Source organism: Lissotriton helveticus, chromosome 5_1 (assembly GCF_964261635.1).
Source record: "Lissotriton helveticus chromosome 5_1, aLisHel1.1, whole genome shotgun sequence".
NCBI classification, from domain to species: domain Eukaryota; kingdom Metazoa; phylum Chordata; class Amphibia; order Caudata; family Salamandridae; genus Lissotriton; species Lissotriton helveticus.
In genome coordinates, this window is record NC_136065.1 from 1208813297 (window position 1) to 1208835270 (window position 21974).

Sequence of the window (21974 nt, forward strand, 5' to 3'; positions counted from 1 at the left end):
GCAAAGGTTGTGTGGATTCCACCAATGCAGAGAGTTGTATGCCCGACCGGTCACCAACACTAGGTCGTTCAACTGTCCGTGAGCCTGATTCCACTGACGTGCCAAGCACTCTTGAAGCGGACGCATATGTAGCCTCGCGTACGGGACTATGAAGATGCAGGAGGCCATCATGCCTATCAACTGCATGAACACACTTGCTGGAAGCGAGTGTTGCGGTCTGAACTTCTGGATGAGCGACTGAATGCTGTCGATCCTCACAGAATTCGGCTGAGCCGTGGCTGCCAGAGTATCTATCGTCGCGCCCAGATACTGCCGCACATGGGCTGGCTGAAGGTGCGATTTAGGATAATTTAGTGAGAATCACAGACTGTGAAGAAGGTGAATGGTGTGGGACATGTTGGCGGCGCACAGCTGGGCCGACTTTGCTTGGACAAGCCAGTCGTCCAGATAAGGGTAAACGTGAACGTTCTGCCTCCTGAGGTGCGCAGCCACTGTCGCCAGGCATTTTGTGAACACCCTGGGCGCCGTGGTCACCCCGAAAGGTAGGACCTTGAACTGATAATGCCGACCCTGAATGGTGAATCTGAGGTATTTTCGGTGTGATGGATGTAGTGGAATGTGAAAATATGCATCCTTGAGATCCAAGGTTGCGAGGAAGTCTCCCTGGTTGAGCAACGGAAGAACTTGCTGCAGCGTCAGCATATGAAAGTGTTCTGAGAGAATATACTGGTTTAGGGGTCTGAGGTCCAGTATGGGTCTGAGGGACCCGTCCTTCTTTGGCATTAAGAAGTACAGGGAATACACTCCTGTGCCTTCTTCCTCCACCGGCACGAGCTCGATTGCCCCTTTTTGCAGCATGACAAGTACCTCCTGCTGCAATAAGTGCAAATGCTCTGTGGACATAGGACGGTGTTTTGGTGGCATGTTGGGTGGAGTGGAAGTTAACTCCAGACAATAACCGAACTGGATAAGTTTCCTGACCCACCTGTCTGTGGTGATGGATTTCCAGACTGGCAGGAACTGCTGGAGTCTCCCCCCCGACAGGTGTGGTATGGTCGGGGGCAGCGGCAGGGCGTCACTGTTTGTTGGTGGCAGAGGAACGGGAGTTATTTCCACGGCCTCTGCCCGTGGCACTGTTGCCCCGATAGCCGCCTCTACTCTGCTTGGTGTAAGAGGACTGCGCCCCACCTTTAGTGTATTGCGTTTGCTGGGACATCTGGCCTCTGGAAACCCCTCTATTGCCTGAGCGACGAAAAGTACAGCCCCTAAACTGTTGGGCCTGGAGAGCTCCCATGGACTTTGCAGTCTCGGTATCCTTCTTTATTTTTTCCAGAGTGGTATCCACCTCAGGACCAAATAACCTATCAGGGTTTACCGGCTGATTGAGGATGGTGGTTTGTATCTCTGGCTTGAAACCAGAGATTCTGAGCCATGCCTGACGTCTCAACTGGCCCTGGCCGCGGTGTCCGCCACGTCCAGTGCACATTTAATAGAAGCGTTGGAGATGAGCTTCCCTTCCTGAATGAGCATCTCCGCCGCCTCTTTATACTGATCTGGTAGATGTTGTAACAGGGTCTCTAGTGTGTCATAGTGCGCCCTGTCATATCTGGCCAAGAGTGCCGGAGTGTTTGAGAAACGCCAGATATTGGCTGCTTGAGCCGCCACCCTCTTCCCTGATGCCTCCAGCACTTTAGATTCCTTGTCAGGGGAGGAGCATCACCAGTGGTTTGCGAATTCGCCCTCTTCCGGGCATTAGAAACGACCAGAGAGTCCAATGGCAACTGGCCCTTGATGTAGGTAGGGTCGCCAGGTGCCGGCTTATATTTTTTTTCAATTCTAGGGTTGATCACCCTGGCACGTGTGGGTTCTTTAAAAATGTCTGCAGCATGTTTCAGAACCCCTTTCAACATTGGGAGAGTTTTGACAGTCTTTTCTGCCGTGGAAAAGGTATCAAAAAGGAAGTCCACGTCAATAGGGTCAGCGTGCAGCTGGACGTCGTGGTTTTTAGCCGCCCTCTCAATTAGAGCATTAAATGCCGCAGAATCCTCAGTAGGAGAGGTTTTGACATTGTACACCTGAGTGTCAGGGGCAGTTTGCGGATCCCCTGGGTCCCCTGCATCTGCCCAAGAGTCCTGGTGATCCTCAGGATCAGTGTTGGCAGGAAAGTTATACTCCTCGTCATCACCTTCCCCAGCCTCCACATCTGAATAAGTGGGTGAGGGTGTAGCAACTCTTGGAGTCCGTGGAGCAAGTGGCTCAACCAGAACCGGGGAATCCGTAGAAGGCTTCTTGCGCTTCAAAGGAATTGTGTAGGACTCCAAAGGCTGTGTCGCCGTGATCTTTCTCTTGTAGAGGGTAAGTTTACCGGTGTTGGCGTCGATAAAGTGTTCCGACTGCTCCTCCATCAAAGGTTGTCGATGCTTCAAGCTCCCAAGCTGCTGAGAAGGCTTCGACCCTGCAGACCCTTGCACGGGCGCGTTGGCGACCGACCTTTGTGCGAAGGCCTTCGGTGCCACCTTTTGCGGCAACGTAAACAGGAGTGGCGTCGAAGACTTTGGCGTTTTGGCAGCCTGCTTCGGTGCGGAAGCATCCTTCGGACCGACCGCGGAAGCCTTGTTTTTGATGCGTTGCAGTGAGTCCGACACCTGCTTCGTAAAGGAAGCGGACGGTTTCGTCGACCCGACAGACGTCCTCAGTCCACCAGCGTGTGAAGTCTCGAGCGTCGATGTCTTGGTCTTCTCCGGCCGAGGTACCGGATCAGCTTTCTTAGGTGCGCCGTGTCCTCCTTCCGCGTCGACGGCCTTCGGCGCCGACGACTTCGGGTCGGCGGCCTTGACTCCTGGGTTTGGGGCCCCAGTCTTCAGCTCGATGCCCTTGATCGACGCCCTTGACCGACTTGGGCTCGACGCCTTTGGTCGACTTCACCGGGTCGACAGCCTTCTTCGGCTTTGGCTGCCCCGACATATCGGAAGACGAGGAGGCGGCCAGAGGGACAGACGTCTTCTGTTTCGACGGCGTCTCCATCACTTTCGTTTTCGTCGACACCGAAGGTTTCACTTTCGGTTTCGTTTTGACCAACGGCGGCTCCGCAGAAGTGTCCGTAGCCGGGCCCGGAGGCGAGGCCGTGGATCTGGGTGTAAGGTCTTGGGTAAGGCCGTGTGGCGATCCCGCGACCTGAGCCTTAGTGATTGTTCGAACGGGGCATAGCTCTTCGCCTGAGCTATCTTCCATGGCCCCATAGGCCTCATTGTCGTCTCCTACCTCGTCGACGACTTCTTCATCGAGCGCTTCGACGTCCGCGTCGTAGTCGATCTCCTCCGCTGGAGGTGAAATCTGCATATGAACTTCTTGTTCGTCTGCTTCTTCTCTCTCGAAGATGTCCACCGGTGCCGGGGCCGACTGCTGGCCCTCCATGCGTGCCGCGCGCCGAAGTCGAATCGTCTTCTTCGATCGAAACCGGGAACAAGCCATACAGTTGGCTTCATCGTGGTCTGGCGACAGGCACTTGTTGCACACCGGGTGGACGTCGATGTGGGGATACTTCGATCCACACACGGGACATTTCTTGAACGGGCTCCGTTCCATGATGTGTCGAAAGTCTTGTTGTGTCGACTGGGCCTCGAGCACCGAAGAGCCAAGCGACTCCTCGGGATGTCCGACTCGGGAACTGAGCCGGAGCAGAGCTGGGCACCGAGCGCAAAACAATACAGACGGTATAGGAAAAGGCCTGCAGGCCTTAAGAAAAGTCTATATCGATTCCGAACTGGAGATAACGAATATACATCCGAACCCAATGGCGGAAAAAACCAATCTGGGGATGGAGTCGATGCCCATGCGCACTGTAGTCCAGGGGAGGAGCCACCTATCTCGTGATACTTCGAAGACTCTTCCAGGACAACAATGTGCAATCATCCGGACCCAACACTAGGCGGCGATCTATGCTATAGATACGAATTCAGCAGCCCACATGCCTCGAACATATATTACTACTATTTTATGTACCGTGGGACTCCCACTTCGACGACAGGGAATATTCAAGCATGTGAATCTATGAAAGACACCCCTAATACTGGAGAAAGAGAGCAATCTTATGATCCTAAAATCCCCAAAGGGATTGTCCCTAAATTTGAGGAAGGTTATGATATCACCAAGCGGTTCACAGCCTTTGAGAGGGCCTGTGATATGAGAAGATTAAAGAAACCTCTCTGGGGGGCACTCCTGTGGGAACTGTTCTCTGGTAACTGCAGAGACAGGATTCTGACCTTCTCTGGGCCAGATGCAGGGTCCTATGATCTCATGAAGAAGACTCTGATTGAGGGATTTGGGCTCACCACTGAGGAGTACAGAATTAGATTCAGGGAGGCTCACAAAACCCAGACCCAATCCTGGATAGATTTTGTAGACTTCTCAGTAAAGACACTGGATGGTTGGTTAACTGGACACAATGTGCATGATTTTACTGGACTTTATAATTTGTTTATGAAGAAACAAATTTTGAGTAATTGCACAAATGAAAAGTTGCATCAGCATTTGGTAGACCTAGGTCTAATTTCTCCCCGAGAATTGGGAAAGAAGTCAGACAATTGGGTCAAGACTAGGGTGACAAGGACACCCTGGGGGTGACCAAAAGAAGGTGGTTATAAAACCTCCCCAGGGGAAAGGTTGTGAGAATCCCCAAGATAAAACATCTGAGTCTTCCAAAGGGCCCCAAAAACCTGTGTAGGTGGGTGGGTGGGTCCCAAACGACTCCCTATGTGCCTCAGCCCTATAGGGGGAAGAACTTTGATCCTAACAAGGCCTATTGTAACAACTGCAAGAAGTTGGGACATTTAACTGTAGACAAAAACTGCCCCTACAAAAAAGCCCCTAAGGCACCCAGTACAGCTACTCCAGGGACAGCCAGTCTACAGATGGTATCAGAGGAGCACCCAGAGCAAATCTGGGAATACACTCAAGCTAGTCGAGTCTCCTTGGGGGGAAGTGGAGTTTGCCAATGTAGCTGGGTTACCACCCAACTTGAAAACTTATTTGCAATACCCCTCTATTAATGGAACTAGAGTATAAGCCCTGAGTGATAAAAGTGCCAGTGTCACTTTGGTGAAAGATATACTGGTTTCCCCAGAACCATAATTGGTTGGGAAAACTTACCCAGTCACCAATGCTGACAGTGTTACCACTAATCGCCCTATGGCTATGGTGACACTAGGTTGGGGGGAGGTTACTGGCCTGAAACTAGTAGTGGTCTCTCCACAGTTACCAGCTGACTGTCTGCTGCGAAATGACCTGGAAACTTCAGCCTGGGCTAAGGTTGAGCAAATAACCCATGCAGCCATGCTGGGTATCCCTAGACTGGTGTGTGCGCAAACCAGAGCAAAAAGAAGAGTGCACAAGTATGTTTGGAGCCTGAAAGTATGGCCAAACCAACCAAAGAACCAGAAGACTGGGGGACCAGCTTCTACACATCAAAACCCCCAGTACCCCTCTCCCTCAGGGAGAGGACTTGGAAACCCTAGAGGTAACTGAGCCCATGGAGCTTGAGACTTACCAGCTTGAGCTCTTGGGCCCAGGGGGACCCACTAGGGAAGAGCTGTGCTAGGGTCAGTAGGACTGTGCCACTCTTGAAAGCCTGAGGCAGCAAGCTGTTTCAGAAGCACAGGGAGATGCCAGTGGTACCCACAGAGGTTATTGGGAAGAGGGATTACTGTATGCTGAGGCAAGAACCCCGACTCCTGGAGCCACCAGGAGAGTGGTAGTGCCACAGAAGTACAGGGAGTTCCTACTAACGTTGGCTCATAAATCCCCCTAGCTGGACATCTGGGGCAAAACAAAACTTGGGGAAAGGCTAGTTAGTCACTTTTACTGGCCCCAGATGCATCAAAAGGTGAAGGAGTTTGTGAGCTCCGGTGTTACCTGTCAGGCCAGTGGCACGACAGGTGGCCCTCCAAAGGCCCCCCTGATACCACTGCCAGTGGTGGGGATGGACATTGAGGGTCCACTTGAACCTTCCACAGCCTCAGGGAACAAATTAATTCTAATAGTAGTGGATCATGCTACTAGGTACCCTGAAGCATTTCCCCTTAGGGTAGGGTTTCCTAAGCTTTCTCTGGAGTTTTTTCTTGCAGCACCATTGAGTGAATCTTTCCCATTTTCCCCATAGCACTTGCGTGTGCTGGGCCTCCTTGCCTCTCGCAGCACCCATAGGGTGCTCTCTGGTAGTTTCAGATGTGCGAACTCTAGGTCCTCAGGAGCCAAGCTGATAGGCTGAGGCCCTCCGGCTCTGGGTGTAGAACTTCTCCGTTTTCCATGGAGAGTAGGTCTTTTCTCTTTGGGAACTTGTGGGGTGGACCCTGTGTCATCTCCATTATCTGTGAGTACCAGGTCTGCCTGGCCCATTGTGGTGCCACCAGGAGGAGCGCATGTTGCTCGTCCTGCATTTGTTGAGAACCCTGGGAATCAGGCAAATGTTTTTGACCAACTTATCCATAGGGCATTCCCTTGGGATAGTGCCTCTGGTTGTCTGGATGCAGAGTACTGGCATTTTGCATTCTGGCGTGTTGCAAACAGGTCTATTGTCGGAGGGCCCCACCTCCTGAATAGTCTCTCTGTTTCCTGTATGTTTAGTTCCCACTCGTGGGATGCTTAAGTTTGCCTGCTGAGCCAATCTGCATCTACATTGTCCTTCCCTGGCAGGTGTATGGCTAGCAGGTCTATTTTGAGTGGTATTGCCCATCTCCAGATTTCCTGTGCCAAGCTTGACAGAGGGAAAGATTGTGTTCCCCCCTGCTTGTTGATGTAAAACATCGTTGTGGTGTTGTCTGTCTGTATCAGCACCTTCTGGTTGTACAGTTGTTTCTGAAAGGCTTTGAGGACAAGCAACACTGTTTTCAGCTCCAGGTAATTGATGTGTTTGACCGCATCCCCTGGGCTCCATAGACCCCTCACTCTGAGCTTGTTCATGTGTGCGCCCCATCCCTTCTGGGATGCGTCTGTGGTGATGGTCACTGTTGGGTCCGGTGGTGTTAGAGGCTTCCCTATTGTTATCCTTTCCTTGGTCCACCACTTCATTTCTTCCTGCACTTTGTGCGTTACAACCACTAGATCCTCCCAACTTCCTGTAGCTTGTGACCATTGCTGTTGCAGCCACTCTTGGAATAGTCTCATCTGCAGGCGTACATTGGGGACCAGGTGTATGCATGACGCCATCATTCCCAAGATCTTGCTCACTGTCCTCACTGTCAGAGCACTCACATTCTGGTAGTGACGTTTCTCCCTCAGTAGGCTGAGTGTCCTCTTCTCGCTGGATTGGACGGTGTTGATTTGAGCTCCCAGGAAGATCTTCACTTGCTCCGGTTCCATCGAGCATTTTCCCCAGTGTATGGAGAATCCCAGGCTTGCTAGCGTTCTTGTGACCTGTTCTGCATGATCTTTGCATGTCCTGTAAGAGCTTGCCTTTACGAGCCAGTCGTCGAGGTAGGGGTACACGTGTATCCCCTCTCTTCGCAGATGTGCGGCCACTCCTGCGAGGCATTTGGTGAATACCCTTGGTGCGGACTTTAGACAGAATGCTAGGGTTGTGAATTGGTAGTGATCCTTGTTTACTGTGAATCTTAGCATGTGCTTGTGCTGCCTGTTCATGGGGATGTGCAGGTACGCATCTTTGAGGTCTATGGTGGACAAGAAGTCCCCGGCCTTTATCTGTGGGATGACCTCTTGTAGGGACGTCATCTTGAATTTTTGAGTCTTTACATATTTGTTTAGGAACCGTAGATCCAGGATGGGTCTTAGGCTTTCGTTCACTTTTGGCACCAGGAAGTAGTTTGAGTACACTCCCCTGTTCCGTTCTTTGAAAGGGACCGGTTTGATGGCCTCTTTGAGGAGGAGTTCTTGAGCTTCCTCAAGACCAATTGCAGCTCCCTCCTCGAGTGCTCCCTTTTCTTTGGCTTTCTGTTTGGTGGTCTCTGTTCCAACTCTATGCAGTATCCGTACTGTATGATGTTGAGTATCCACTTGTCTGTGGTTATTTCCCTCCACTCTCGGAGGAAAAATCTCAGCCTGCCTCCTACTGGTGTTGCATGTTCCTTTGTGTCTTTAGGTGTAGCCCTCTCCGCATTGCTTTTCCGTGCTCTTCCCTCGGAGGGTATGAGTGGGTGAGCACCTTTTCCTGTGTGAAGTCACTTAGAGGGGGTTGTTCACCGCCTCTCCTTCTCTGGCCCCGTCCGTTTCCTCTCCCGCGAAAGGACTGGCCCCTGTTCTGGGGATTCCAGTTTTGTTTCTGCTGGCCCTGGTGACCTTGGTTGTAACTCTGTTGACCCTGGTGGAACGCCTGGTGTGATTGTCCTTGCTGGTTTCCACCCCTTCCGTTCGGCCTCCGCGTGAGAGTGCCTCTTCTCATTCCCCTGAATTGCAGGGCCTACATGGACCTTGCCGTCTCGTTGTCTTTCTTCAGTTGGGTGAGTTTCTCATCAACTGGGGCTCCGAACAGTGTTTCTCCATTGAAAGGGGTGTTCAGGGTGTTGTTTTGAACCTCCCTCTTGAAGCCTGAGATCCTGAGCAAGGCTTGCCTTCTCTCTGTGATTCCTATAGCCATCTGCCTGCTGGATGTTTCTGCCCCGTCCAAGGCTGTCTTCAGGCACGAGTTTGCGATGCTTTTCCCCCTCTTCCACGAGGTGAGCGGCTCTATGCTGGTGTTCCTCTGGGAGGTGCTTGAGCAATTGGCTCATTTCGTCCCAATGCTGGTACTGGTGCCTGTTGAGAAGGGAGTTGGAGTTTGCCATCCTCCAGTGCATTGCTGCGTTTCTCTCAATTTTTCTGCCTGTTAGGTCCATCCTCCTGCTTTCCTTGTCAGGTGGTGGCCCAGATGTTCTCCGTCCTTGGCGTGCCTGACCTGCAGGTAGCTGGTTCTCTGAACGCCTCTTTGCCCTGTGCCACAACACTCTTCAGCATGGGCAGGAAGAGGCTTTTTGTCTGTGCGGGGAGCAAGGTTTCCAGCAGGAAATCTGCCTTAGCCTTCTCCTCCTCCAATTTGACTCCATAAGGTGCTGCAGCCTTCTTGACTACCTCATAGTAGGCCCCAATGTCATCTGGCGGCGAAGGCCTCAAGGGGTATGTCTCCACAGCCTCCCCTGGGTTTTCGGACTCGGTGTCCTGCCAATCCTGGTCCTGAGCCGTCGAGGATCCCGAGTCGTAGCTCAAAAGCGGGTACACATAATCACCCTCTGTGTAATAGAGGTCCTCCTCTTCTCCCTGCTCCGAGGGCTCCGGAGTTTTCGGCGGCTCTTCAGCGTCGAACTTCTTGTGTTCCTCTATCTCTTCGAGGACCGTCGTGGGCTTCGAGGGGATCCTGAAGCTTTTTATTTTGTCTTCGAAGTCCTTCTTCCTCTGGATGATGTTTTCCATCTCGGCCTTGAGCCTTCTTTTCTTTCTCTCCATCTGTGCGGCCTGCTCGGCGTTGAGCGTTTCGGCCGCCCTCTTTGACGGCCCCGTCGACACGGCTCTCGGCCCCTTCTCCTTCGAAGTCGAGGATCCCTTTTCGGGAGCTTGCTTCGATGACCTTTGGTTTTCTCTGGTCTTTGCCGCCTGGGAGTCCTTCTCGAAGGATCCGCTGGGCTGTTTTTCGGGGACCGCAGCTTCGGTCGTCTAAGATTTCGACGCCGGTTCTCCCTTCGAGGTTTTAGACTCTGATTTTCGAGAGTCAGCCTCAGGTTTTCGGGGCCCTGTCGAGGGTTTCGGGGTCGTAGACTCTCCTACCTTGTCGGACGATTTCTTATCGGTCTCTGCGACCTTCGGCAATGTTGTCCTCATCGTCGGTGGAGAGGCCCAGGTCGTACAGCGACGGGGCCTTGCCCTTGCCCTGCATCGTGTGGTAAGCTATCCTCTGTTTCCCGAATCCTCAGCGTCTTCGGCGTGAAGACAGAGCAGGCGTTGCAGTCCTTGCTCCCGTGGTCGATTGGCAGACAGAGGTTGCAGACCGGGTGCTGGTCTCTCTGCGCGTACTTGTGGTGGCAATTACGGCAGAATTTAAATGGTGTGTTGTCCATTACTGCGCTCAGGGGGCCCCCTGTGTGCGCATTCTCCGTCGGACGTCGAAGATCTCGAGGTTCCTCTCCTTCGTCGTCCCGGCTCTGATGATCTTCTCCTGGTCTTCGAGTTTTTTCCTGAAGAAGAAATTCGATGATTTTTGTCCTTTTCTCCTCCAAAACTTCTGGAGCTTCACGCGACGATCCAGACCCAACGGTGGAAAAAAGAATCTGAAGATGGCGTCCAAGGGTGGGAGCTTCCGCCGGAAGCATGCCGACGTCACCGAAGGTACACCAAATGGTGGGACGTCGACGCCCACCTGGGCTACGAAAAAAATAAAAAAAAAGAGAAAAAAAAGACTACGATTCCGGACACAACCACCAGATTGCAGAATATGCACAGCATAGTGAATCCATAAAGATTCACGCTGCAAAACTAGAAATATTCCTTAAAAATCCTACCATCTACTAAAACGTAATTACTTACCTGTCTTTGGTAAAGGTCCCATTGCTGAACTTAGGAGTCCAGTACTGGATTACAAAAGAAACAAGAACTTACCTTACCTGGGACTTGAATTTCCCCCCATAGGATAACATTGGTGGGTTTTCACTGAAAAATTTCGAAGTGTCAACTTAAAAATACATTGATATTCTTTAAAAATCACAACTGTAACCAAAATGCTTTTACTTAACTGTTTACAGCTTATGTCCCGGAACTGAATCCAGGATCCAGTCCTGTGGTTAGAAAAGTAATCCTTAAAGTAATCAACTGCATTTATATAGAAAAACTCATTGAGCTCAATGTTAAATTGTGTTTGAAATTTTGTTGCCTATTACAACCACTGTAGCTTACAAAATCTATTGCCTTTCTGCGAAGCAATTGCCTAAAGTCACTCATATTGAGAAAAGTATATTTTGATACCTTTTGTTTCTAAAATAAAACAACTATATCTTTCGATATAAAAACAATTGGCCTAGAGTTCAGTTCTTGAATGTGTGAAACCTTTTGCTAACTGAGTGTGTACAACAAATGCTTTACACTGTCCTCTGATACTGCCTTACTGCTCGACCGAGCTACCACTTTAGAGAGTAAGGTCATATCTGACTTTGACCTCTGTCATACCTCTGGAGACTGGGGGCTCTATACACACTGTACCTTACTTTGGTCCAGTATATACAGAGTCACTTTCTTACAATGGAGCATGAGGATACAAACATAGTGATAGTGTGTCCGGAGCAGTGAGGGTGGGATTGGGGGGAGACATGGTACTACCACTAGGATGATAAAATGTGCGGGCCAGGGAATTTGCGGGAGGCGAAAAGATGGGGGAACGTGGGAAAGGAGGCGAAATGATGGGGAAGAGTGACAGAAAAGAACAGTCTAGATGAGGAAGATCAGTATGGGAGTGAGAGGGGCATTAGAATCAGGAAAGTCGGGTCACAATTCAAATAAACAGGCACAATCACATTTGAGATAAATGGTATCAAGATGAGGTAGATGCATTAGGGTGCAAGTAGTACAAAAGGATTACAAATACAGAGGACATAGCAGCGGGTAACAATACATTGGAGATGTAAGTGCAACAAGAAGTGGAAGGACCGTTAAGAAACACAGATCACCAAAAGGTTGAACAAAGACCATGCAGGAGAATTATTACAGATTGTCGAGCAACAGGCAAGGAGTGCATATAAAAACTGAAGCATCAAAGAGGTAAATAATAAAAATAATAATAAAAATAAGGAATAAAAAAAAAAGGGTGGGCACATTGCACATTATGTAGAAAACATCAAGGGGCTATCCGAGTAGAATAAAATAAAAGCCAAGCCCTATCTAACTGGGGGGCTGGAAACAAGATGCCGGTGACTCTAGTGCAGGATCATGGAGCATGACCAGCGATGCAGGGTTCAAGCCAGGCTGGAGCCGGAAGATGGCCACGGCAGGGAAAGCTATCCACTGAAGGAGGCAACAAAAGCAATCAGCGGGAGGCTGTGGCCGCAGAACTCTGCCCCTGTGCAACGGGCAATGAATCTCCCGTGATTGGCGGGAGCTACTCAGCAACTCGCCACAGATCCGCGAGCGATCCGGGGAGACAACAGAAGATAGGGGGCCCAACTCTGTTGATGGATGCAGCCGCCGAGCCCTGCTGTAGCGCCCAGGGATCGCGGGTCCCACGCTGCCGACCGGGGCTCCCAGGCCGCTCACATGGACATCTTGCCGAATCCAAAAGGGGCGGCGTCCGCCAAGAGGATCGTTGCCGCTCAGCCGGGTAGCCAGGATCCACCGCAGGGCAGGACCGGCAGCACCACAACGGAGGAGCCAGTAGCAGCACCCCGCAGTAAAACCGATTCCAACGGTGTAGGGATAGGAGACAGATGAGCAGCGTGGGGGACCAGTAGCATCCTGCAAAGGGACTCCAGTCGCCCGGGTGGATGATCCTGAAGGTAAGGTGAGTGAACAGACTCAATCCTCACCAAAAGAGTCGAGGTGATTCAATGTGTAGTTTGGAGTGCAGCTCCGACAAGGCAACGCGTATGGTGGGGCCGAAGGAGCGGTTATAGCAGGGATAAAAACCAAATAGGTATTCCCCAAACCAGGAGCTCCTCCGGGAGACTCCTTTTCGGCGGCCATCTTAGCCGAGCCGACATACCGATAGTAGACAAAAAAATCAAGCCGCAGATTCCTTACCTTAGAATTTCCCACGCATCAGGCTGGATCCGGAAGACTTTTACTCAAGCAATACCTTTGAAGGCCGGTAGGTAGCGTCAGTCGGCTCCATGTGACGAAACCGGCGGCATCCACGCTGGAAGAGACGCCCTTGTCACCTGTGGCGCCACGTCGGCGAGCTGACGTAAGTTACTTTTACACGACTTTCCACGCCATGAGCACAAAGTCATGAAGTGGTGTCTTTATAACAACTAGGGCCCTGAAAGATATCATCCCGGACCCTACAAACCTGTCCGCAGTGCAGGCAGGATGGGTTGGTAAGGATTCTGCGGCTAGGAACTTCTTCCACAGGAGGTAGCTGAAGGTCCAGGACCTCGGCTGCCCTTCTCACCATGATAGCATATGAAACTACCTCCTCTGTAGCCATGGTAGGGAGAGAATCTGGGAAGGTACCTAGTCTAATGTCCTCACCTAATTCCTCATACTAGCCCAATTCGTGCTCACTAGTTCTGCAGAACAAAGTCTAGAGCATCGCGACTCAGTCATGTCGGCCGAAGGACGGGGAAAAGTGGAAGTATGCTTTGCGTTCTTGTGTTTCTTATACCTCTTACCTGACCGACACAAAAACTTTGAGTGGGGGGACGAGGAGTCAGAACTCCCATAGCAGTGCCTGGACCTTACTCTCAACCGGGAGCGAGACCTCCGGGTTAACAGCATGGAGCTGAATGCCAGGCCACAACCAGCTTCAGGGGCTGCTCCCTCAAAGCCTTCGAAGCCATGGCGCGGCAGTCAGGGCACAACTTGGAGCCGTGGTCACGCTTCAGGCAAAATAGATGAAGTTAAGTGCAGATCCATCACAGACATGGCACGATGGCAGGCACTTCACGGTTTGAATCCAGAAGTCTTCTTCGACATTAGAGGGAAAAACATTCACATCAAAAATCATTGACAAAATGTCAAAAAAGCCTGTCAAAAAGTGACAGAAGGTAGCTCTCTTCACAGATCTGCGCTAGCTGGCGCAGAAAGAAACGAACTGACTAGCGCGCCAAGGTGGCGCCTATACAGGTGGCATGGACGTCACTTCTGGCGCAGACACAGACGTCACACAGAGCCGATCGGTGCCACCTACCGGCGCACAAGGGTATTGCTCAAGCAATAGTCTTCTGGATCAATACCGACACCTGGGAAATTCTCAGGTAAGGAATCGGTGGCTAGAGGTCTATCAGATCACCTACCACAATGATATAATTTCAAATTGTCTCAAAGTAGCCCAACTTAAATTACACCCTGCCTCAACTAAAATGGTGCACAAATGTAACCTATAGCAGGAAATTGTAGGTCCCTGTTGTCTACGTTCCCCCACTTACCGGGGCTTGCCTTGTTCACAGATTGACAAAAAGCTCATTTGCCAGAAAAAAATATCACTTGAAGCTTAATAATATGTAAAAAGTAAAGGACTACTTCTATAATTTAGTTCATTTGCTGTGGTGTTAAAAGCAATGAATACCACAGCTGAATCACAGAGGCATTTTGAAGTTAACAATTATGAAATGAATTTCTAAACTCCCACACTTACCAGTATGTGCGCTGGTTTAATAACCGCAACAGCTTTCGTCAGAACAGAAGACATTGCTGTCAACTGGCTCCGTATGTGTTCAGAAGGCATGTTCTGGAGAAAAGGTCCCACTGGTGCATCTTCCCTAGCAGAGTAGTTTAGGTCAGAGCCAAAGCTGAGTGATCGAGTTGTATGATCCAGACGCACCTGAGAAGAGGGAGAGAAGTCAGGACAGGTTAGGACGGCAAAGCTACTATTCAACTGCTTTATTTGCTGCAACTATCTGGAAAGTGCTAGCGTTTTTTTTGCAAACATCTCTACTGTATTGGCTATCTGGAATTAAGTTCAAGAAAAAGTAGCAGGTTTAAAAACTTTCCTGAGCAGCATTGAAGTAATGCTATACATCAACATGAATGAGCCTATGAGCTCTCATTTCCAAAAGAGGCAATGACTAAATAACTCCATCCCGAGCCATTCCTCAATATACTCTAATCAAAATGGTTACTAACCAGTAGGAGCAGCTTTGCAGCTCAAAGAATTTTCGGGATTCACATACTGAGGTGTGCATAATTTCACCATCTAGCAGTTGGGTCTGGAACTCTCCCTCTGCAGCCTTTCTGATTTTTAGGTCGAGGACCTAAAGGCTGCGCTTGCGCCGTCTTTGGTCGGAGATTTAATGATTTTTAGACGGGGCTTGGAACCTGCCTCTCTCCTCCACCTCTCCGCCATTGGCTGGCTTCCTAAACGGAGGCCAGCCATTGGAGGAGAAGGGAGTCACTCCAAACAAGCCCCGTCTCTTTCGGATTCGGGGCGTGTTTTTGGCGTTCTTTCGCCCTGTGACATCACCCGTCACTCAGAACGCCTAAACACTCCCCCGAATCCGAAATTTTCAGATGCTTGCGGCCGACATTTTTTTTTTTTTTTTAAAGTAAGGAACAGCTTCTTTTGCTTTTGAGCAAGAGCCGTTTGGTGGTGTTTACAAGTATCGGTATAATTTCAGGAAGGGCTTGTTTCCGAATACTCGAACCTAACTATTTTTTAGCTCCTATCCATCCACCTGGCCACTCTGTGCGTCCAGCACGCTCTGCACACGGCTGCCTCGCATTAATGATCTGCCCCTTGCGCCTCTCTGGCGGCAGCAAGGTAGAAAACCAAGGTTTTGGTCCTGTATCTAGACTGGCTTGGACCACTGAACTATGCTAAACAAACAAGGGTGCCAGACAGATTTGTTTCACCATTTATGATTCCAAACAGCAAGTTAATTCTGAAAGGTCATCTATTTTATTTTAGATTTTGTATTTTTTAAGAAACATATGAATACTTGAAATATGTCATCAAATAAACAGTCATCAGACAGTGAGAATTGTATATACAAACAATGAAACTGTGCAAAAATATATGTACAAGTGCTATACAGGTGGTCAAAAATCAATACTGTACATTGACACACAAAAACACCAAACAATGTAGATTCAATAGCCTAACGAAACTTAATCATTAAGGACCAGTCCTTACTATTGGGTACAAAAAGACAAGCGGACCTCTAGTCACAGAGAGCAGCCTGCCTGTCTGACTGAGCCAAGGATAGGGGAAACCAAATTGAAGGGTTGCACAACAAGGAATAGTACTGTATAGGTCTCAATGGTCCTTGTGGCACCCGAGTTCTTTCTCCGAGGCTCAGAGTCAACGCGTTTCGAACCTCAACGCTAGTAGGGGTTCTCCTCAGGACACGGACTGGGTGGAGCCGAAACTGTAAATGATATTTGTAAGCGAAAATTGGTGTACATGTTGTATACTATTGTGAAATGAAGACTCAGACTCATGTCTCTGAAGGAAATTGAATAGTACCTTGAAATGACAGTTAATTGTCACTTGTATATAGATGCACTATAATCAGACCAGAATTTCAGGCGGTTGTTGCAGATGACTGGGGCCCCTCTCATGTATCGTGGTTCTGAAACCAGATGGGAAGGAAATTAATAGCAACGAATTGCACCCCATACGAGTCATTAGCGCTGATACAAATGTGCGCATACCTGTTTGGGGGGCGTTATTCCCTGTACTTGGCAGGATGTGAGTTGTGCTGAGCAGAACTGGAGCGAGTCTGGGCTGGCGCTACCCTGCAGGGAGAAATAGATAGCAGTCTATCGTGTGTGTCCCTGTGTAGCGAAGCTGTTTTTACACATGTTTACACCGATTATGGTGAGTCTGCACAGTTGGAGATTCGAAAGTGTGGAAACTCACTGTTTTAGACGGCGCCCTGCGTCATGGCTCAGCACCCACTCTTCAAGTCTAAAGTCAGCAAAGATCGATGAGCTTGAAATAATAAAAATACCAGGTTTTAAAAACCTGCCCGTTCAGACTCTGAGTGCGCCGCGCGGCAACGCTCTACATCACGGGTAAACTTACTCGTAATTCGTTCAGGGGAGTTGGACCAAATCCTACGTGCACTTCCTGCATCCGCGGGCGGCGTCGGCGTCTGCACGCCGCGCGCGTTCGAAGTTAACTTAAAGGGGCAAATCCAGGTCACGTGTACTTGCAAGAATTCTGGTACACGTAGTGCATCTAAATAACTGTCCAAGATGGGTACACCCTTGCAGATGGTTCAAGGGGACCGAGTATCTACTGAATGCCAAAGGCATTGAGACTGCAAGAAACAAGACAGAACCAACCACATCACGGACATTGTTGCCACAGTTACAGGAAAATGGTTGCCACAGTAAAAGAAAAATTCAGAGAGATTCATACCTCAGACAGGTCAGAGGTTACTTGATTCTGACAGGTCATTCAGACCGGAGTTAGCAGTGTCAAATTTTAGTATGAGGTATGCTTCCCTCTGCGCGAGGCGTGAGTCAGGATCACCCCCTCCCCCAGTTTTGATGACGGAGAGCACAGTCCATTTCAATTCGTCTGCCTTGTGATTCTTCTCCAGAAAATGGGCCACAAGCGGAGCAGTCCGAATTTTGTTGTTGATTCTGGACCTGTGTTGGATTATTCTTTGTCTGACTTCTTGTGTGGTTTTGCCAATGTACACTTTTTGACACGGGCATGAGATGGCATAAACCACATACTTGGTTTTGCAGTTTGTATGGTCATGTCGCCAGAATTTCTTGCCGTCCGTGAATAACGAGCCTTCCACTGTTATGTGGCACACCGAGCATGTGCCACATTTTCTATGGCCCATGACTGGATTTGCGCCGCTGGCGGCAGCAGCACTGGTGCTCGTGTCTCGGCTGAGGGGGGAGAGAGAGGAGGGTCTCTGCTCGGAGTCTGCCGCTTGCTGCCTCTGCCTCTCTCTCCGCCGCTGCCGTCTCCTCTGCTGCTCTTCTGGGGGCTTACAAGTGGATTTACATGTTGGAACCTTGTCTTTTTCATGATGCTTTCGTGTGCAGAAGGTAGGTCCCCCACTGCTTTTGATCTCACCCCCTATTAGCCACCAGGAAGCGGTATGAAGAAGATTTATATTGTTTGTGGGCAGTGGTGCATTTATTTTGAGCTGTTTTTGAGCTAGGATGTGCATTTGCCGTGCCTGCCTTGCTTTCAATGCAGTGATTGAGGCTGGCTCAATAAATATTCTTGCAGTATGCTCGCGTGAAGACGTGAGCTGGTTCCTATAGCATCCATGTAGTTTTTTAAGGTGGCTTTGGAATGTAACACTTTTATTTCAGCTGAATAAGTTATGTGGCTTTAATGGCAGAGGAGGAAGGGCCAATTTGCGGGATTACTGCAATTACTGTGTATTTTGCAATGTGTGGATCAGGAAAGTTGAAACGGCGTCAGGTGTATAAACGAGCGGAGGAGCCGCTGCCGTGCCCGGGTGATGGGAGTGCCACATGTGAGCCTGGGGGGCACGCCGCAGGCATGGCAGATCGCACACATATGGAGGTGTGGGTGCCTTCCTGCTAGGCTGCGTAATTAAGGCCGTGGAGACGCGCGCTCACCCTTCAAGGCTGCATTCATTTGTGCATAAATGACACTTCCCTGATGACTGACGGCAGATGGGGGAGCGACCCTTTATCTGACTGGGCCCGTGGGGCGGGGGTGTTCGCGCGGGTCTGGGCACCTGTACGTGTCACGGGCACGTCACACCGGTGCATACATGCAATCTAAAGAGGGTGCGTTCCTGGGACGGGCTGCTTTAGCGCAGATGAGAACATGACGATGACAGTGAAATATGGATCACAGCGCAATTGGATTCTTAGCAGCACAGCAGAGCCCCGGACAATCCATCCTTCTTAAATACGTGCCGGGGCCACCCCAGGAGCTTGGCAGTGATTACATTCTGAGGAGGGACCCGTCTCGCGCGGAGGCTGTTGTCGGTTGTCTGCTAGACAATATTAATCCCCGGATAGTGAGCCTGGCTCCCACACCTAGAGCAGTGGAGTTTGTAGTGCGATAGTCATGGTCGGCGGGGGCGACCTGTGAAAAGGGCTGCCCATGTGAAGCAGGTTATTGGCATACCGCTGCCGGGGCTGTCCATTAGCACTGCTTGGAGGGTCGGGTGGGAGAGATATCATTTATCTTAGAGGGGCAGAGGGTGAGCTCATTACAGGCTATCTCTGCACTATATCTTGTGAGGGGCAGCGTGCCCGGAATGATAATGTGCCTGCTAATTACGCGGGACTTCTGCGCTCTGCCTGCGTGCCAGTAATCCATACAATTTAGGGAAACGTGATATTCCTCATGTTTGCACACACATAAAATCGTGCTTAATTGAATCACTAGAGCGTTGGTCCTGCTGCAATAAAGCTTGCATGCAGATGTGAGGAGGAGAAGGGACGCAGTGCTGCTTCGTCGCCTGCTCTTTGCTTGCTTGGGAGGGATGGGTGGAGGAGAGGATGCGACTCCCCATGGAGGTGTGAGCTGTGAGGAGAAATTCTGCCAGGCACCTTAGAGTTCCTTTTCGGCCTGCACTTCCGGGAGGCTCGCTGCTTGTAGCAGCCCAAGGAGGACCCGAAGCCTACGGTCAAGGTAGGCGTTGCGTGAAGGCAGCTCCGGCCTTCAGAGGCGCTGGCTCCAAGGAAACTTTCATGATACGTGTTGTGGAGATGGCACGTTGAAATGCAGAAGCAGAACGGAAACCCAGCCAGATCCGGCGAAATAAACAATTCAGCAAGCCCTGCATGTGACCTAAGAACCATGGCACATTCGTACACTATTCTGCACACAGTTATCAAATCTTTATGTATAACCAGTATCGTTTGAACTAGATGGGATTTCACCAAGTTTCTTTTCCACCACTGCTCTCTCACCCACCGGAACTCGCAGCCCGCCATATGAAAGGGTTTCGTGGCATCTTGGGTGTTGCGATCAGCTGGGTATGTACACCAATTGACAAGGGGCGCACCCTGGGCATGCAGCGTTTTTAAGCGATTAGCTGTGCATATGTGTACGGTATGTGGGTGATTCTGCCGCCTTTGGGGATTGGGCTAAAGTTCAAAGCATCTGTTCCTATTCTTTCGGTCATGACGGCAGACGCCGCCCCTCACTGGTGCAGCTTTCTTTTCGCACATCCTTCCTATCACTTACTTGAGGTTTCCTTCGTGCGACAAAGCATGATTCCTGCTAGGAGGGAATGTAAGGGTGTTTTTCTTGTTACAATCGGGTTTTTATGGACGGTGTAATTTTAAGGGACGCACATGGGTGAAAGGTACGATACGACAGCATGTTACGAAAATATATAGTAGAGTGTGCCTGTGGGGAAAAAATAGGTTTACATTCCTCTAGTCCCACACTTGCAGCAGATTTTCAGTGATATATGACCCGGCAATTTTGTCAGTTAATGCAGATGATCCCTTAGTAAGAATGTGGCAGAAAACAGGTATTGCTAATATGTTAAGTATAGGCTCAGGGAGAACCCATTTTTAAAATGGCCGTTAACTGATACAAAGGTAATCTGCGCATCAGCGCTGAGCATGGAAAAGGGATTGTGATGAGTGTAGGAGAGTGGGGTCTGCACTCCTATGGTCACCCCAGATTTTTGCTTTTTGCTTCACTGGTTTACGACTTTCCCTGGCTGTGGGCCTGCTAATCAGACCCACAGCCTAGCTGTTCTCTCTCTAAATTGACAACCATGTACTTTAGGTGCATTTACCAATTGGTACTGGGCCACCTTATCAGTCCCTGTACTCAGGGCATAGGTGTACCCAGGGCCTACCAGGGGCTGAAGCATGTATTATGCCACCCCTGGCTGGCCATCTAAATCTGACACAACTGGCTGCACGACAGCTGGGTCAAGGTGGTGTAATCACCCTTTGCTGTAGATGAAATGCGTTACTTACCTGTAACAGCAGTTATCCAGTATTGGTGTCTTTCATAGATTCACATGCCTGAATCATTCCCCGTCGTCGAGATGGGAGCCCCGGTAATAGAAAAGTAATGTCCTATAGACATACATAGAGAAAAATAGGCCTAAGGGCCTTGCCTTAGTAGCCTATCTATGTCCTTTTGTGAAAAGGACCAAATTTCCAAAGGTAGCCAATCAGCTACCACCTCCCTCTAGAACCTTCCTGCCAGGAGCCTCAGTCTCTCAGATTTTCGTACGCACCAAGCTAGGTAGACGTAAGATATGCTCTGTAGTGAGAGATGAGTCCTTCCTGGGGAGGTGGGAGGGTTGCATGTGAATCTATGAAAGACACCAATACTGGATAACTGCTGTTACAGGTAAGTAACGCATTTCTTATCCAGTATTATGGGTGTCTTTCATAGATTCACATGCCTGAATCAGAATAGCAAGCAATACATTATGCACATATGCGATGGAATATAACAGTCTGAGATAATACATATCATGTGACTAGATACCATCAGTAATATAGAGAGTAAAGTAAATAAATGTGCATACCATTGCAGGACGGTGGGAAGTAGGAAGGCTCATCTTACTGGAAGAGATGGCGAAGTACAGCTTGGCCCACAGCTGCATCCTGCATCAGTTCCGTGTCCAGGCAGTAGTGTCTGGTAAAGGTGTGCGGCGATTTCCAGGTGGCCGCTCTGCAGATATCCAGAATCGGTACACCAGCGAATAGTGCTGCCGATGTGGACACAGCTCTCGTGGAATGTGCTCGGACTGAGGAATGTAATGGACGTCCGGCTTTGTCATGACAAAATGCAATTGTTGCCGATATCCATCTGGAAATGGATTGTTTGGAGAGTGGCATGCCTTTTCTCGGCCTACTGAAGGCAACGAAAAGTTGTTTGGTCTTTCTGAAAGCTTTCGTTTTGTCCAGGTAAAATTTTAGACATCTCTTAATGTCCAAGGAGTGAAGAGATCTTTCCGCCACTGTGCCTGGGTTCGGGAAGAATGAGCGAAGCACAAGCGGTTCATTGAGATGGAAGTCCGAGGGGACTTTAGGAATGAAACGTGGGTTGGTTCTTAAGATGACTCTGTCTTCTCTAAATTGCAAGAAAGGATCCTGTATCGAAAGAGCTTGCAACTCACTGACTCTTCTGGCTGATGTTAGAGCTAAAAGAAGTGCAGTTTTCCAGGAAACGTATTTGAGTTCAGCCCTATGGATAGGTTCAAATGGATGTTTCATTAACTGATTGAGTACAATATTCAGATGCCACGTTGGTGGTATTCGTCTTGGTCTAGGGAAAGATCTGTAAAGCCCTTTAAGGAACTGTTTTATCAGTCTGTTGGACCATAGTGAAGGGCCTTTTGAAGACCTGGTGAAGCGAGAGATTGCTGCCAGGTGTACCCTGATGGAAGCATGCGCCAGACCTGTTTGGGCCAGATGCA

At 49.8% G+C, this 21974-nt stretch overlaps 1 protein-coding gene across 4 annotated transcripts in view; it reads right to left on the reverse strand.

Moving 5' to 3' along the window:
* EIF3A (eukaryotic translation initiation factor 3 subunit A) overlaps window positions 1-21974 on the reverse strand; it is a 1009075-nt gene that overhangs the window by 713030 nt on the left and 274071 nt on the right. For all 4 annotated transcript variants that reach the window (XM_078643910.1, XM_078643908.1, XM_078643907.1 and 1 more), the window contains exon 11: window positions 14258-14443. In XM_078643910.1, coding sequence (XP_078500036.1) covers window positions 14258-14443 — 186 coding nt within the window. The remainder of the gene's footprint in view (window positions 1-14257; window positions 14444-21974) is intronic.